Below are 19,568 nucleotides of genomic sequence, written 5' to 3' on the forward strand. Positions count from 1 at the left end.
TTAAGAAATCATTTGGTGTCATTTTGGTAAAGATGTTTTTCAGAATCATCGATAACGTAGCATTTGCTGTTAAATACAATTATTTAAAAATAAGTTGAAATAATGTAGGCTGATGGCTTTAGCGAAGCATTCGGAAAACCATTGATTAACAGCCTGGTGGCTCACAGTGGATCCTTCAATAAGTAATTCTTAATAATCAACTACAATATAAACTATAATTAATGATAATATTAATAGACTTAAATAGTTAGCTGCAAGTTAAGAGCAGTACATAGCTAGTAATTTATTTGTATATATAATCTATTTAACTGATCTTTTTTATTTTATTTTTTTTTAGAACTAAAACATCCAAACAAACTGATCCACTGACTTTTGATGGTAATTTTTGATGTGAAACTTGGTCAAAGAATGATTCATCCATCTTTTCACTTTTATTCTAGCGCTTATTCAAGTGGTTCTGGAATGTTCCTTCAGGATATAACATAGTAGTGACTAGCAATGTTGTTGTGAACAGGCTTTGACAGCTATGAAGAATAAACTGTAGAGTCCATCCTGTGATTTAGACTGGCCAAAGCCTTGCAGAGCTGACTGCTGCTGTCTCAGGAGGGGACGATGTCTTTACCAGATTTAGTCAGACCTCCACAACTGTAAGCAGAGCCAGACCACATTGGAAAAGTCAACAGCACTACTTGGATTTGCCTTGCATTTGAATATATTTGTTCCAGTCAATCTAAAAATGGCTGATGGGGGATTAGTATCTGGTTTACTTTAGACTAACTAGTGGATGATTTTATCCTAGGTGGTTTAAGCTCAAGCTGCTGACTCCGTGTTCCAAAACCTCTGTGCAGTGTATTTGGAAGCAACTTTATTTTTGTAATTCCATTATGCTTTTAAAATGATACACTTCCTATTTTATACATCCATTTCTTAATTTCAAATTGAATGTTTCTGCAATATATATATGAGAAATGATACTGCTAGCAAACAGTTTAACCAAGGAAAACGAGGTGAATATTTATTTAGAGAAAAGTCTCATGGGTATTGAGTTTGATGCAAGTTTTCAGACAGGTGCGTGACTTGTCATGAACGGTGATCCCATCAGTCATAGTCAAAGCGAGTGAGGGATCTGGAGAATGGATGTGCAATAAATCAGGCCTGATGAGAGGCACTCAGAGCGACAGGAGAGTTTCCATGCTGCTTGAGTCCTTTCCAGTCCTGCATAACGGTCTGTCTGGACTGCTCCAGTTCCATTACCCACAACCCTCTGTGTCGTGCCAAGTGGGGCGGCATTAACTGTCCAGTTTGCTTTGTTTGTTTGTATGCTTTATTCATTTCTGGTTAGGATCCAGCAGTCAGGCCACTTTCCAATGAGGACGGAATGATATCTATTTCTAATAATTTTCACCAATGCATAGTTGGGTGCTTATCAGCAGGCCCAGACAGAATCTGCAGATATTTGTATTTAAACAGAGAGGAATGTGTTAAATGGAATTAAGAATGCTGCACTCTTAAAACATAATCGGCCAAACTATTTCATAACTGCACACACATGGGGAAGTTCTGTGGAAATGTCTGCAGTTTTCTGCAGAAGTCTTGGCCTGCTTACCAGATGCCAAACGTCTTCTTGCGATAAATCAGAATCAATGTAGCAGACAAAAACTATAATACAGTAATTCACAAATGAATTGTGGTAACCATGTTAACTCATTATGAGTGTACATTACTTGTTTACACAGATTCTACCTGTTTGTTCTTAATTGATTTTAATGCATGGATGTTTATCATAGATTATAAGATACTGAGGTGAATATGAATATTTGACTGTATGTTTCTTTTCTTGTATTCACAGGGCCCGCAGAAGTTCCGATGATGTCACCCAATGGATCCATCCCACCCATCCATGTGCCTCCCGGCTACATCTCCCAGGTTAGTGCAAAATGTCAATATCATAATTTTAGGATAGTATCATTAATAAATATTACTTATAAATTCAGCTTGAACATGACCTGGAGAAAAAAAAAAAGTATTTATATATATATAGAGAACTAGAATATAACATAAGGTAGAATATTTTCTGCTTCATTTAAATGACATTGCACATTATAAATGAGAGTTGCCTGTGCCAAAACCTTATTTGAAAATGTGTTTCCAATTGTGCATGTCAGCTTTCATCTTTAAAAAATAAAATTAAATTAAAAAATAATGTCCTCAGGACTGACTACCTCTCATCATGTCACCTCTGTAAGTGAGACTTGTGGTCTGTCCAGGGCTCTTACATCTCTATAATGATCCATTAGGCATTATATAAGAATCTGTCATCGTTCTAAATCACATCGTGATTCCTATCTAACAGATGGAATAAGTAATCAATATGTAGCAAGTACTCATTTGGAATGAGCTCTCCAAACCATAGTCTTTATCTCGCTTATGATCAGCCAGACATGAAAGCAGACCCCTGACTAGTAGCTGTTGGAGAGATACAATCAGCAGGCAACAGCTCTGGGCCTGGAGCCTAGTGGTTACATTACATATTCATTTAGAGTTCAACAGACCTCACCTCAGCTTCTACCCACAAGCTGACAAAAACCATTTTTGACTCTATGCTGAAAAGGACTTTTAAGAATATTAGTATTTTGTGATTCAAGAAAAGTTGATTTTCTGATTCACTAGGGTATTTTTTATACCTGTGGATCTTAACTAGTAGTTTCAGACACAAAAATGGGTTGCAGTGGTTTTTTTTTTTTTTTTTTTGTGACTTTCATGCAATGTTGCTATTGATTTCGCCATGAACTTTTTACTGGGACTTTCTTCCTCAAGGACACAGTGGTGATGGTTCATGGCACCACGGCCTTAACCACTTATGTAAAAGATGCAAATACCTGCTAGAATGTCATGGAGGACCAAGCAGAGAGTAAATACAGCGGAGACAGAAAGTTGGGGTGACATATGACCCTGTGACCAATGTTGAGTAAAGGTTTTTATCTGGTGATGCTTTTTCCAAGAAAGGTAGATTAGAAAAACAAACAGATTAGACTTCTGTTTACTTCTAGTGGGTTTCTGTACCCTTTATTCTCAATAGGAAAACAGAAAGACGTTGTGCACCTATTTTCTTTTTGAGAGGTTGCCAGTGGCAGTCCTAGGTCATTTGATGGGCTAGGTAAGATAAGACACGATAAAAAAAAAAAATATATATATATATATATATATATTGTAGCAGAAATGAGTCAAATCAGACAAATCAAAGAGTCTATCAGAGCTGTGTGCATTGAAACATGAGCTGAATTCCTCAGGAAGTCATAAATCAGTTCTAGTGCCACAGGAACCAAGCAAGATAACCAACCAACCAACTTGTTCACACAACAGCTTTCAACATTAACACCAATAGAACAATTATTGACAATTTTAATTCAAAGAAGAGATTGTCAAATTTATTGTTCGTGATTGGAATGCAACGCTGGACATCACATGTAAACCCAGGAGATCAAGTTAAATACTTGCATTGACTTCCCCCCCCCAGCCAGTGAAACCAGACTGAAATTCCTAAGGGGGAAGGGCTTTAAACCTTTGTCTTCACAGAAAAGTCCTTTGCCAGAGAATGGCAAAGAAACCCTTTTTATACATTATATATGGACCAGAATGAACTCAAAAAAGACTTATGAATGAATCATTCTATTGCTTAACTCCATATTCATTTACGTGTAACCCACACATTTGACTATCATGTATAATCACTTATTGTGTATGTCTTTTGATAACTATAGGATACCTAGTCATGTCTAGTATTCAAATAATCGCATTTTCTTGCTTGATATTGTCCTGACAATCATTTATTTGTAAAATATATCATAATCATGTTATAGGAATCATGTCCAAAATTAGACCCTGTGAGGCAAGAACCACATGCTTGGTAAGATAAACAATGATTTATGATACCCCAGACCCCAGGACCATATCTGATTGGTCAAGGCAACATTTGAGGGGTGGCCAACAAGGAAGTTTAAAAACTTTGGACACGATTAAATCTGGCTTTTTTTAGTCATGCCTTGCTTTTAGTCGGCTTTTAGTTCTAGTCTGCCTGCTGCTATTAGCCATGTCGGCTTTTAGTCTGCTTTTAGTTCCAGCCTTGCTCGTGCTATCAGTCATGCCTGCTCTTAGCTTGTAGCTTTGCTACCTAGCTTTAGCTTGTAGCATCTAGCCATGTGGTTAGTCATCATGGTTCTTCGAGCGCGGTTCCAGCGTGCCTGCCTGCTGCTACTTATGCCACAATGAGAAGGAATACAACCTAGTCTCGTCAAACTTTATTTCTTTTCTTTTCCGTTTGAGAGTTTCGTGTTCTGAGTTAAGTTTTGTAACGTCCATTCAACTTCAACCAGCGAACACGACTCTGCACTTTCAGCCAACGCCCAACAACCACGGGCTTCCCAAGACGTCACTTCAGAGACTGAACTTCCAACCAATCAACGACCTCGGGATAGCCCTTTCACCGAGGCTCCTTCACAGGAGATGCAAGTAACTTTACCTCCAGACTGTGACCTTTACTGGTGTATCTAATATAATTTTAACCTCATTGAGGAACTCGATGCGAGCGCTAATTACGTGATTGATGGTTGTTCATGTTTATGCAATTTAACGTATTGCTGTTAACTTGGGATTCCATATTTCCATTCTCTTAAACTCATCTTTCCCTAACTTTCGACCTTCCTGCAACTTGTGTGAATGTGTGTGTGCGTGCGTTTATGTGTTAGATTAGTTTATATGTCTTAGATTTATCTAATAAAGCCTTATTCATATTGAAAAGAGAAGTATCTTGTGTTTTGTGCTTACAAGTTAATGTCTTAAACTGCCGATCTTGTTACTGTGCTAATTGATAGTGTTTTCACTATAGTTTGGATATTAGTATCCAGCGCAGATTTTATGTTAAACGGCTCGTTCACTGAATCGCAGGCGCGTCTCCGTGAACAGCCGTGAAACAGTGATTCTGTTCAAATTCCCTTTAAAATCTTAAATGATTCCCTTTGAGCTAAATTGACCTGTTTCCCTTACAATATATATATATATTTTTTTTTTATACTTAAAATAACTTAAGTGTATATTACATTATAATACTATCAATATTCAAACTATGACCAGGACATTTTTTTTTAGTCAAGTGGATTTAAATGCAACAAATATTCATTTATAGTACAAATATCAAATATTCATTCATTTGTTTTAAAAGCATTTAAATCCTCTTAATTTAAATGGGCATGACTCTTCACCCCTCCTGTGGCTGTTGAAGGAATCTGCTAATTGTCAGAAGTCAGAAAGAGCTTTATTGCCAAGTGTGTTTGCACTTACAGGGAATTTGTGTGAAAATGTGTCTGGATACTGGTCTCCTGTAGTTAAATGCCCACAGTTCTGACTGTGCTTCCCGCTACTAGCTGGCACTGACCTAAATTAAACAAAAATACAATGACCTTTGGATGTTGGTGTAAAGGGAGAAGAACAGTGGGGAGAGGACGCAACCCTGAGGGGCGCAAGTGCTGGTGGTGCGGCTGTTGGATGTGAATTTACCAATTCTAACTAGATGTTGCTAGTTATCCAAAGGTCATTGTATTTGTGTTTAATTTAGGTCAGTGCCACCTAAGAGCGGGAAGCAGATTCAGAACTGTTTGCATTTAACTACAGGAGACAAATGTCCAGACACTTTTAGTAGCAGCTTTTTCTTTTCAGTCTAATTCAAGCTTATTGTACAGTACAACTGAGATAACCTCAGTTAACTATTATGAAATCAAACATAACAAAATGTAATTTAAAACAAAAATAAAAATAATAAAAAATGCATGAAACTGTAATAGATAATAAAATAGCACTTAGCCAGAGACCCATCTCCACTCTTAGTTCATATTCCTCATTCTCAGTCAGTCTGATGTCTCTCATAGACATGCATAATGAAACAATGTTTCTCAGTGTGCTCAACATCTGAATGCATAGCAAGTCTGAACCTGATCTATGCTTCGCTGATCACTCTTAACACCTTATTTCACACTGCTGTCTGCTTATTGATAGGCCTGTCAAACATGCTGTCATGTACACACACACACATGTAAACACACTCTAAGGGTCAGCAGGTCAGACACGTGGAGTAGTGCTCAGCTACTGAAGAGGATTTCACAATATTATGCAGTGTTGTCCCGAGACTTAGTTTTATGAAATAATAATACTTGTTGCATTGATATTTCAGGGCCTTGCATCAATATTGGCAACATTTGTGTTTTTATTTGTACATTCATTGGATTTTAAGCTGGAAATGTTAGGGAATTTCAAGTCTTTAATTCTGAAAATTCATTCAAATGAGTTATATCTTATGTTCTCACTATAGGTGCTGGAGGATAACACAGGGGTCCGGAGAGTGGTGGTCACCCCTCAGTCACCAGAATGTTATCCTCCCAGCTATTCCCCAGCCATCTCTCCAACTCATCACTTGCCTCCGTACATGGCCCCACCACCCTTTATTCCCAACTCACACACGGCCTTCTACCCACCCGTCAGCCCTGGAGACATCCCCCCCACCAGTACTACCAGCATCATATCCCACCCATGTACAATGAAGGTAAGAGTGTGTATGATCACTGACTTATTCTTCTTTCTACTTACCTCTTACCACGTCAAGTGAAATCTCATGATTCACCATCCCTTTTTTAATACCACAGCCAAAACTGTTACAATATTGTACATACTAATATAAGAAAATATGAATATAGAAATGAACATGTTCTGTATAATCCTACTTAAGTGTTGATACAAGTAGTAGTACATTTGTAAGAGAACCAAAATCACAAAATTATGTGCTCCATACCTTTTCAATGGTTTTGAAAGCATACTTTTTTTACTATTTTCAACTTAAATAGCAGTTTCATAGTTCAGTGATTGTTTTGTTGTCACAGAGATAATTCCTTTGTATGGGATGAACTACATTGGGCGAGATGAGCAGTACAAACCACCACCAAAGAAGATGAAGGACAGACTGGAGCGTCAGAATCGGCTCAACAGCCCGCCCTCCATCTATAAGAGCAACATGGGATGCAACAACATGTACAATGGCTATGGCAAGGTCCATGGAAATCTTGGTGGTGGCGGAGGAGGAGGAAGTAGTCCTGGAGCTAAAAAAAACACCCGTGGAGCTCGGAGTAGCCCCAGGTCCAGTGAACCAGACTTACAAGGTAAGAACTTTTAAAGGTCTTGTATTCTTGTAAACTTGTTTTCTAAGTTTTCTAAGTTTCTACTTTTGCAGGCTTTTCTTTCTCAGTTTGAAAAGTATCATTTAAAAGTTTGGGGTCAGTAGGAACCCTTTTTTTTTTTAAGAACAAATTGACACTTTGAATCAACAAGGATGTATTCAGTTGATCAGAAGTGACAATGAAGATATTTGTAATGTTACAATATATATATTTTTTTAATTCTGTTCTTATGCATCAAAGAATCCTGAATAAAATGTAACACTTCCACTAAAATGTTAAATAACACAGCGGTTTTCAACATTGATAATAAAAAAAATTTGAGCACTAAATCAGAATGATTTCAGAAGAATAATGTGACACTAAATAGTGGAGTAATGACTGCCTTGCCATCATCGCGAAAAACTCATATTTTAAAATGTATAGAAAAGGAAAAAATATATATTTTTAATTCTAAATATTTAATAAATTCAACATTTTAAATATTTCAAAATATAACTGTTTTTTGTCTCTATTTTTAATCAAATAACTTCTTCAGCCTTAAGAGACTTTTTAAAAGCATAGAAAAAATCGTACTGACTTTGAACGGTAGTGTATAAGTGTATACAATAAATATAAAAATACTGTTATATTAAATTATATTTTTAGTTTTAATATAATTTTAAAAAAATGTTGTAATATTATTTGTTTAATAAAAATAAATCAGTGTGAAGTCCTGTTCATAGTGAGATTTATGCCAAAAATTCTCTGCAACGTTTACACAAGGCATAGATGTTATTGTGGTTGCATTAATCAACTTGTACATCACTAGAATATTTAGCCTCTGATGTTTCATGGCTTCCATTAGACATCTGTAATGTGTTTTTCCCTCAGTTTTCTCCTCTAAAAAAAAAGATAAGTACATTGATGGAGGTAAAGGGGGGTCATCATACCGCGGAAACTGCATAGCTGGGAATTGCCAAGGTGCTATCGTTTTTCCAGCACCCACAATGTGGCCCTTGTGTCTCAGATTGAGCCTCTGCTGAAAGGCAGCCCACATACCTGTGGAGTCACATTCTCTCAATGAAGGAGTCCTTTGAGCTTGGGCACCGATCCTCACCAATTCCACATGTGCTTTATCAGGCCCCCTGCAGTGTCGTCTGGAGAAGAGCTCCATTTAAGATGCTGTTCACATGCTGTTTTCCGCTCTCAAGAACATTTTCTTAACATAATCTTATTCTAGAGTATACATCCAAAACTGCGCTAAATTGTTTAAGTACACGCCTGTACTCCAGAAGGTCATTTTTCCTGCACTTCTGCCAATGCCAAATCTTTTCTTTTTTTCTTTTTTGTCCTCTCAGCCTTTGATGTCCTTGAAGTTTTAGCTTTAAATGATGTAAGTGCCACTGATCCCAGGTGTTCCATCAATGCATGCACATTTGCAGGTGCTGACAAATGCTGCAAAGGGAAGGACCCCTTCGTTTATTTAGCAGATTTAGCCCTCAAAAAAAAAAAAAAAGCATCCACGTTCAATGATGTATGATGTACTATGCATGTTTTATGTTAAAGTCAGAACATTTATATGCAGGTGTTGTAAGATTTGACACAGTGACTGACATTGTGTAAACATGATTTGTCTGTTGCAAGCACAAGTCTAACAAGCAAAACAAGGATTGATCATACAGTACATCCATATGGTGTTTCTATCAGAGGATCTTCAGGATCAAAGGCAAATACTGGCTGTGGCAGAGTTCCCAGGAGATAAGACTGTCTTTGAAGCTATTACTCAATATTCTTGGCTGTTGTACACTTTATACATGCTTGTTAAATTATTTTCTGTTGATGGTTTTTTTTGTCTTGCATATTGAATAACTCATAAAAACATCTTTATGTCTTATTTTAAACCCATCTTTTTTATTCAGTTTTGATGTCAACATTTGAGTATTATGAGTCTATAAATTTTAAATTATAGTTCACCCAAAAATGATCATTTAAGTCATCCCCGTGTTGTTCCAAACCTGTATGAAATTACTTCTGATCTTAAGTCACTGGTATCCAATTTAGTTTTGGACCCCGTAGATGTTCACTGTACGAACAAAAAGGTTTCACATTCTTCAGAATATCTTCCTTTCCCTCCACAGAAAAACATAAGTCATACTGGTTTGGAATTACAAGAGTGTCAGTTAATGATGACTTTTTTCATTTTCTGGTGAGCTGTCACTTTAAAGCTGAGGGCAAGACACCGCATATGGCTCTCCTCTTGTGGAATTGAGTGAATGGTTGATGAAGGATAGAAAACAAACTTGAGGCTTATCAGTCCCTCCAGAAAAACGCGGATTATTTTTGTGATTGTTGCGGGCAAAAATCCTTGATTTTGCGGCAGGTTTTCTTAAAAAATGCGATGGAATATGCGGGATATTTTTGCAATCTTATGCGATGAAATTGTGGGAACTTGCAAAAACTGCGGTTTGATGAAAAAGATAAAAAAAGGTGACACCCCCCCCCCAACACCCTGTTCTCACTAGGCTACTACCTTACTGTAAAGAGTCATTTCTTATGACTTCATATGATAAGCATACTAAATCACATAATATTTAAGTTCTCATTCTGTTTTATTTCAGACCTTAATTAACACATAGCTCAAACTTACAAAACATTGAGTCAAACAAGTTCTCCAGCTTTACAAAAGGAATATTCAACAACTTCTGTAAAAGTGCAAATTTCTTACTGCAACATAAATTATTTTACATACTACTAATATACTTACAACTGTAAGGTTTTGGTACTATTCTGTAACAAAAAAGGTGCATCAACTTCTGAATGAAACTACAACAGTCCACTGTGAAAATGAAAGCTAACTGCGTAGCCTTTAACACTGGCCTATCATTCGCCGTCTTCATCCTCATCCTCATCCCTCTCTCAAAATAATTTGCCCCCACTGTCATGTAACACACCGGGTAACTGCTTCGCGCTGTCTTTTGCTCTTATTTTTGTTGGCAGATGAGAATGATTTGCGTCCTTCACCCTGGTTTCACCGCGGGGTTCGCAGATGATGTTCACGTCGCGCAATTACGTCACTTCATAAGGTTCCCATTGGGAAATAATGGCGATTTACTTGTGTGAAGTAAACGCAACATTTTTCAACTTTCTGCTAAGATATATGTGACTTTTTTGCAACGAAAATTATTATTATTATGAAATCATGCTACCTCCGCATATTTTGCTTCCTGAAATCACCAATTTATGCGGCGAAAGTGCGGCGTATTTGAAAAAATGCGACCCCCGCATAAATATGCGGCCCTTGGCTGATTATGCATTAAATCACGCGATCGCATAATCGCGTTTTTCTGGAGGGACTGGATTATTGCTTGCATTACTTACTGAGGGCTACAGCCATTTGGGCCTCATTGCAGCCTTGCTTCTAGGCATAAATCATCACAAACCACATATGCAGAATACTTGGTTCCCTAGGTCACACTGGAGATCAGGTTAAGATTTTTTTTCTTTCTGAGAGGAAGATGCAATAATGTGATCAAACTTATGACTGTAGAACAAAAAAAAAAAAAAAAAAAATAGAGGGAATGAGAAACAAAAGGGTAGAGATTCCAGCTGTCGAAAATACTTTGTTGTTGGCATAGCAGCTTGAAGATCCAGGCCTGGCTACCAGTCAAAACTAGAGCTGTGAAAACAACTCGACTTGTCTGCTTTCAGCACTTTGGCTGGATGGTCTTTGCTCAGATCACCCCATGGGCACAAACACGCTCACCTCAGCTCAAGAAGCTCAGTTAACATCCATCTTCATTAACTAGATTAGGCTGGGGCTAAGCCTGTGTGCAGAGCAAGACTGGCCACTAGATTAACCTTCTCATGGTCTCAGGCTTGCAGCACTTCAACCTTAACTCCTTTCTATCTCCAGCTTGCCTTGTGTGTTTGCATGGACTCAAGCTGAAACAGATGTTCACTTCTGCTCCTCTTTGGCGCTGTGCATTTCCTCCAGCCACGTGCTTTCACTCCGTCATTGCCATCCAGAAGCAGCAGATGTTCCTTAATCTTGACTTTGTGTCTTTGCCACAGTGGTAATAGTTTCCCACATTCACTCTCTCACAACATATGAGTAACTGAGAAAGGTTGTGCCCCGAGGCTACTTTGATAACAACATGCGATGGAACAATAATGGGTGACGCAACTTGGGGAAACCTAATCATATGAGAAGGTCAAGGGCAGATAAGACCTGGTAACCAGATGCTAGCTTTCCACTTAGTTAAACATGACCTTTCAATTATCTGCTGGTGCTTATTTGGTCTTTTATAGTCGGCACGCCAGAACTCTCACCTACCTTAAGAGTCTAGGTTTTTTATGAAGGTGCTGTAGAAACTAGGCCACGATGTGTGTGTTTATCTGGGAAGTCCCTCTTACAGCTCTTACAGTAAAACAATGCACAAACTGCATCTGTTTCAGTGGAAGTGTTTGTCTGGGCCAGGATTATCAATGGTGGTTTCTGCTAAATGTGCTTGTGAAGACAAGCCTCTAGATAGCTGAAGTTCTATTAAATCGAATCATGTACATGGATAAAATTATATGCAAATATAAACAGTAATGCAAAGATGTGAATATCAAAGTCATCTAATTTTCACTGCCCTCCCCCCAAATAATATCTGTAATAACTGTATGTGCTAGAAATATTTGTAATTTCATTGCTTCCTTGCTTTTTTTCCTTCACAATATACTTTTTTTTTCACTTATAGAAAAATTATATACTGTATATTTTTCTATATAAAGCAGAGTAATTATTCAAATATAAATCATACAGATGTAATTTAAAATATTAATTTAGCTGGAAACAGTGGCATGTAAGGCAAAAAAAAAGCAAGTTTTGTCAACTAACCTAAAACTTTCTCACATGTTCCAAGATCATATGGTCATTCTTGTTAAACATGATGCACATTTAACAGCAGAAGTATTTGAGACATTTATATTACATTGTAATATAAAATGTGTGTAAGCTACTGACTAAATAAAAATAAGAGCATTTATAGGAATTATGATTCAGTATTCAATAAAATTAGGAGACAAAAAGTAAACACAGAAATAGAGTGGAACCTGTGGAGATTGTGCCTCTGAGCATCTAGTCCAGCCTCTGCAAACTTTTTCCATTCTTTCCAGTTCCCTTCCAGGATGCACTGGCATATTCCTGTGTCCCTTGGCAGTAGTGAGGCCATGCATCTCTGCTGTGAGCGAATGCCACTGAGTGTCCCTCTGGAGATAGTAAGAAGCATGGTGCTAGCACACTAAAGGCGAGAGACTGATGCTTGGCAGTTGTGGAGAAACAAGAATCCGTTCTGCTGAGAGGGCTGGCAGTCTCTGATGCTAAAACGAAAGCAATCAATTGTTTATCACACACCTCAAACTGTCTATCCTACCACATGTGTTGAACATCAATTTGATCACATGGCTACTTTAAACAGCTCCATTAAACCTATTAGCCCAAAAGAGTGCACATTTAGAAAGATAATGATAAATTCTCATATGTGCATGACTCATGTCTGTAGCGAGGATGATTCTATATTATATTAATGCTCCACTAAATTATGCCATCTGAAGAGTTTTGGGTTTTGAGTTTTGTCTCCCTGCCATCCCATACGAAAAGAAAATATATTTACCAATATATTTCTTAAAATATATTGTCATATGTGGTAATATATTATTTTCCCTTTTTATTTTCTAATATATTATATATTTGAATACATTTAATAATATATTAATGATACATATATTATATAATATATTGCAAAATTTACAAATGATTGCCACTTTCAATATATTGCAATATATTGGAAAAAAATAAATATAAGAATATATGCCTACTATATTACATGATATTTTCCAATATACTGCAATATATTTTTGTTTCATAAGGGATTACACATAGTGGGGCAGGAATGACATCAAAATGATTTAAAAAAAGAAAATGGCCATTTAATACATTTCTATTTCTATAAAATATGCCTATGATATAAGAATTAGCCTATCACACAAACAACATTCTTGTTTGTTCTTTTCTTGTTTTGAATATCTGCAGGATGCGCAAATGTACAAGAAGTTAATGAGTAACTTTCAGACAAAAAATTCAGTTTTGCTCCTTCAAAAAGAAAATAGAGCATACAGCAGAACCACTGCGTCTCCGAGCAATACACCGTTTTGTTCCTCAGCGTTACAGTATGGTTACATGGCCCAGTAAATGATTCATTCAGGATGTAAGTAAACTTTTTAAATGACTCTGCTGATTTAAGGATTCATTAAGACCTAATTTCTCACCTGTTGCAGTTTCATAATTAAAAACAAAGTAGCTTATTGTTTTTATTTCTGCAATAATTTTATATTTCTAGAATTAAATTATTAGATTTAAACATCATAATTGATGCAAAATCCATCTATGGCGCCCAAAGTCCTGCCCTGGTTGGATGCTTGTGTGAGTGTGAGTGTGAGAGCGAGTGTCCTGGGGCAGTGGTTCTCAGGGAGGCACAGGTTTGTGTGAGAGAGGGATTAGACAGCCAGCTGTTGAGCAGATGGAATTTGTGCTATGCAGAGATGAGAACGATTGGGATCCTGCAAGTCTTTCTCTCTCTTACTCTCACACACCCTCCCTCTCTCACTAACCCGTTAATAGAGATATTTTCTGCAAAAATGCGTAATTTTTCTTTTTTTTTGGATCACCTGGCAATTTACTCTTTCCTGCAGTGCCTTAAAAATCAATATCGGTTTTAAAATAATGCCTTGTGTACTGAAAAGTATTTGTGTAATAAAACTAAAATCCCAAATATAATTTGATTTCCAGGCAGACTAGTCATCCTGAACATGTTCTGTTAGTATAGCCACAACCTCAGTTTGTCTTTCCTAATGATCGTCTGGTTGCGCAGTCATTTTTCACAGTTTTGTATGGACTCACAGCACCTTTCCAGTCCTGTAGTCTGTTTGTGTGTGTGTGTGTGTGTGTGTGTGTGTGTGTGTGTGTGTGTGTGTGTGTGTGTGTGTGTGTGTGTGTGTGTGTTTGTGTAAAAGGACCGTCACTAATCAAGAATGTGCTGTTTCGTCTCGTTTCACAAGGGGGCATACATGAGCAGAGTGTGCATGCCTCTATGCAAACATGAATGAGTCTACAAAAGAACTCTTTATTTTCGGGGTGAAGTGCATGAAAAATTCCAGGAGGCTTTCTTCTAAAAGCAAACAAACAAATTGGTCTCCCTAACAGAATCAGGGACTGTGAAACATGTTTATGTCTGACTGATCGTCCCTTCTGATAGCGGCGGCCTAATTTAAATCTGCAACCCCTTTTCAGGATCCCAGCTAGAGGATGTGAGCTGTTTTTAAGCACTTGTAGCAGTTCTATGGTGCTCCAGCGCTCAAACGCATTTATAAGCGCACACAGACACGTGGGTGTAGTTACTGGCCTGACTGTTTGGCGTCTGCTGCTCTGTGGGTGTTCTTGGAGACGTTTTTTTCTGATAGTCTGCAAATTCAGTTTGGGATGTTTACCTAGCACCTCCTTATATATGCATGCACGCTCTCATTCACATAGTGCTCAACATCCAAACACTTCACACAAATCTGACGTCCAAAGAGAGATTTCCATGTTGGCTTAAGAGTGTTGTAGGGTTAAGTGTGAGCTCTCTCTCATGACTCATTTATAGCAAGACTTTTATAACCTTTGACTTTTAGGTTATTAACTATGCAAGCTGTCTAAGGGCTTTTGCTATACAGTTGCAAAGGTGTTCAGAGTGTTTTAGGATGTTGCTATGTGGTTGCTAGGGTATTAGGATTGATTGTTAGCAAGGGTTCAAGGTTTCGCTGGATAGCATGGTCTAATCAGCACCTGCTGGTAGATCCTGTTACTACACCCTATGGGGACAGTTAGATTATGTTCTTCATTGACAGCTGTTTTATATATATATATATATATTCAACCCCCCCCCCCCTTCTGTTTCACTTTCCTCCCTTTCTGTCATTTATTCACTTTAGTCTTAGTCCCTTTTTCACAGTCCTTATTTCCCCCACCCTTTTCCCTCTCTCCTGTCTTTGACCTTAACCTATAATTGAAGGCAGAAATTCCCTTCCACCCTAGATATCCAGTGAGAAACAGGAAAGAAGGAAATTCGATTGGAATTAGACCGCTCTATTTTTAAAAAGAGATGTTTGCTTCTTTCTTCCTCTTCTGTCGTATTCTGTTCCTGTATTTATTTTCATTTATACATTGTGAAGCAGCAGTTATTCAGAACGTGGCAGGAGGGCGAGACAGAGAGTAAGCAGCTCGCCTCGACTGTACAGCTCCCTGTAGAGACTGCATGCATGAAAAACAGACGTGAAGCTTTGGAAAGTCAAGTGCTGTGCTTGGAAGCAGCGAAACTTAAAGAGGTTCCCTCTGAGGGCAGGAACAGAAGGAGAGGAGGCGATGGACACACAGGAAGTGAACCTAATGACTAGTTTGAGTGTGGAGGTGAAGAACAGGTAGTGATTCCCCTGATCACTTACAGACCCTATGAAAACTACATAATGAGAATGTTCTTTCCTGTTTTTTTTTTAAAATAGGAAGTTTTAGAAGGACATAAAATCCTCGTCTTTTTTTTAAATGTATATATAAATGGAATGTAGTTATGTTACAGCCATGCACTATGATTTGCTACTTGCTAGTTAGTGGCAGGTTGTATTGGGGGAGAGACATTGTCATTCAGGAGACATTTGATTAGAGAAAAAACAGTGTAGTGAAGGATAAATTTGCTGTGAGAACATATAGATGATCTCAAAGCTAACGCAAATGGACTAAAAGCTAAACAACTCCAATTTTGCATATATACTGTGACTCTACAAAGATGACTCCATCTTTCATGTTGGGGTGGATTTAAATGAGTGCTCTGTTAATGGCAAGTGTAAGGCGACCTCATATTCATCCACATCTGCAGTTACTCATCATTTCTGAGTAATAACTTAATTTGTCATCCCTAACCTACATACAGTAAGCCCCCCCCCCCAACACACACACACACACACACACACACACACACACATATAGACACAGCATTAGTAAGGTTTCTGTCTCGAAGAAGAAAGCTTTCCCTGTGCCTACCTCCCAGGGTCATGTTAAGGTCACCGTGTATGACATCACTGTTGCCATGACTCTTGAAGGCCCAGAGGCGCTGTGAACTCCCAGTGTGCTCTCTACTCTAGAAATAAATACACACATTAATCATACACATGTAGTCTATTTGGTCGGATGAAAATTTTTTTTTCCCAGTTTGTTTATGACTGTGTATATGGATTATATTATCATTGCTTTGACTGGATAAATTTCCACCATTATTTCAGTAGTTCCTACAGTTAATATGAAGACTAAAAATTCTGAAATGTAAAAAAAAATCTGTAAAAAAAATAAAAATAAAATAAAAAAGATTGTTATTTTTTATCCAGTACCAGTAATGACCAAAGCTCAACACCCCTGATCCAGAAGTGTGGGAACCCTAAAGGATAAAAGATTCAGTAAAATGCTCTTTAAAAATAGTTTTAGATGAAAACTGCAGGGGTCTGTTGGTGTCAACTGCCCATTTACACACATACTGTATACACTTTTCTTTATGATTTAACTACTTATGCTGACACTCTGGAAAAAGATACTTGTCAGTACTTTCTCACCAGGTCAATTACATCAACTCTAAGTGCTTTATAATCCACTCTCACTTCAGTAAGCCTTTTATCAAAAGAAGATAATTTTTATGGATTCCAAGGGGAGGCCACACACACAAACTCCTCCGTATGCACTGATTTACAGCACTAACATCCAGAAACCGAAATCAAGCAAGAGTTTACTTCCCAGAGGAGAAAAGTCTTCTCTTATGGAGGTTTATGTGTGTTTGGGCCCACTGTGGAAATTATAAATCAGGGGTTAGTGGTCATTTGTGCTTGTGTGTGTGTGTGTATAACCACAGGAGGCAGTAAAGATTTAAAGGTATTCTGTCAGACTGTCTGTCGCTGATGATCTGGTAGCTTAAGTGAGTTAATCAGGCCTTGGGAACATGAGGTAATTGAGCATTTTTTCCAAGTTCAGATTTCAATTTGGAATGGGAGTTGCATACAAGTTATGGACATTATTCAGTATTGAGCCGGCTGCTCATGTGCCAGCATTTTGCTAGCACTCTTTCAGTGGGATCTGCAGGATCCTCTGCAGTTCTGGAAAGTTTTCCAATGCCTTGTGCAAAAAGTATTGACGCAATGCAAAAAAGCCTTCTGTTTCGTCTCAAATCCATAATGTTTTCAAACACATTACTGTTTTCTCATCAAATGTGTCTAATTCTTCTTCAGAGAAATGGTTAGTAGTGGTTACAGGAATACAGTAGTTCACCCTAAAAAGAAAAAAAAAGTTGTCATTTGGGTTGGGAGCAACATAATGACAGAATATTCTTTATTTTTGGGTAAACTATCGCTTTAAGACTTTATACTTTAATCTCCTGTTCAGTTTCTGACGAAAACATGACCTCTGTTGATTCAAAATGGAATAACACCCTTTTGTTTTTCTGTTTTTCCTCTCTATTCTCCACTATCTCTTGCCTGCAGATCATGATTCAGAAGCAAAGAGAGTTCAGGATGTTCTCTCGGGAATGGAAAAACCACAGGTGGGTCAGAAATATGAATAAGAAGTGGAAAATACTAATGGTTTAATGTTATCAGATAAACATGATGTCCTTCATTGGCCAAAGGAAAGTGCAGGCTGTAAATGTAAGCATACAAAAAAACAACATGACATGATTAATTGTTTTAATATGTCATAAGGAGGACATTTGGTAAAAGTCACAGAAATCATTCCAGATTTGTTTACAATTCCAAACTATTCCCATTGCTGCCACAGAGAGGCAGCATTTTATTTTGTTTTTTTATGGTCCACTGTCAAGCAGTGGTTGACTGGATGAACATTTCCATCAAAACAATGTTTTCTGAACAATATGTTTTCCTCCATTCTTTTTTCATCTGTTCACTAAGGCTTCTGTTCTTCCTGTTGTTCAGTTCAGGATTATCTAAGGACACTTCCGTCACTTCAAGTGATATTCCATAAGTGAAACTAACCCAAGTAGTCTAGATTGACAGAGTTTATATTTTTATTATATTTAATAATGAAAAAAAATTAATTCAGGCATCTCTTACCCTGTCTGCCTGTCTGTTTCTGAAAACTACACCATTGTCTGTCTGTCAGTATATTACATTTTAGGAATACTTGACATCTGACATTGAGTAGTAGCAGTACTTTCTACAACATATTGCCTCTCCTACTATATGTTGTTTAAATTAGATGGAAATGTCATTATATGCACTACAGTTCCAAAAATTTTGAATAGTAAGATTTTTTTCTGAATGATATTCATACTTGTATTCAGCAAGTAAAATTTTAATTGATAAAAAAAATTACAGTAAAGAATTTTGCATTGTTACAAAACAAAACAAAATAATAAATGTTGTTTTTTTTGTGTGTTTTTTTTTTTCTTCTAAATCCCAGTTTAAGCAGTGCAGCTGTTTTAAGAATTGTTTCTTGAGCAGCAGATCAGCATATTAGAATGATTTCTGAAAGATCATGTGACACTGAAGACTGGAGTAATGATGCTGAAAAAATTAAATAGCTTTGCCATCACAGGAATAAATTACATTTTACAATTTATTAAGACAGTAAACAGTTATTTTAAATGGCTATTTCTTTTTTTTTTATCAAATCAATGATACCTTTGTGAGCAAAAGATGCATTTTCCTTACATTTAACAATCATACTGACCCCATACTTTTGAAAGGTAATGTACTAACTACATGCAAAATAAATAAATAAATAAAAAATACAAGTCGTTCCATTAATGGGAGAAAATGTGGGGTAAAATGCAGGAGCAGGATGCTGAAAAACATCTGGGGCTTAATGTGTCTCGAGTTGAGGCATTCTTGTGGGCTGTGTGGGATTTGTAATGGTCTTCAGTTTGCCCTTTTTCTCATCTCTGGTTCAGTTTCTTTAGGAACTTGAATTTATCTGGTGTAGCTCTCCCAGCAAATCACAAATCAGAAATTTGGGCCAATTCCTTTGTATGTCTGATGTTCACTGGCAGGTGTTGTTTGTTGTCATGCATTCCACTTCTCATTATAGTTGATGCAATTCAGGATTGATTCAAGATCCAAAAAAATAAAGCAAGATTGTATTTATGAAAATTATAAGCAGATGCAATCATAATTTAAAACTTGTGAACTTAACAGCAGGAGGGGTTACTGTCACTAAACATGTTAACCTAGGGAAATGTTGAGGGCCACTGTCCTGCAGAGTTTAGCTCCAACCTTAATCAAACACTCCTGAACAAGCTA

The 19,568-nt window shown here is 37.2% G+C and overlaps 1 protein-coding gene across 1 annotated transcript in view; it reads left to right on the top strand.

Annotated features, from left to right (window-relative positions):
- LOC113069720 (fibronectin type III domain-containing protein 3B-like) overlaps positions 1-19,568 on the top strand; it is a 62,212-nt gene that overhangs the window by 11,371 nt on the left and 31,273 nt on the right. The window contains 5 exon segments of the mRNA XM_026242841.1: positions 1,850-1,926; positions 6,362-6,544; positions 6,547-6,592; positions 6,927-7,202; positions 17,796-17,854. Of these exon segments, the coding sequence (XP_026098626.1) occupies positions 1,850-1,926; positions 6,362-6,544; positions 6,547-6,592; positions 6,927-7,202; positions 17,796-17,854 (641 nt within the window).

This window comes from Carassius auratus, unplaced genomic scaffold, assembly GCF_003368295.1.
Source record: "Carassius auratus strain Wakin unplaced genomic scaffold, ASM336829v1 scaf_tig00002407, whole genome shotgun sequence".
Taxonomy (NCBI): domain Eukaryota; kingdom Metazoa; phylum Chordata; class Actinopteri; order Cypriniformes; family Cyprinidae; genus Carassius; species Carassius auratus.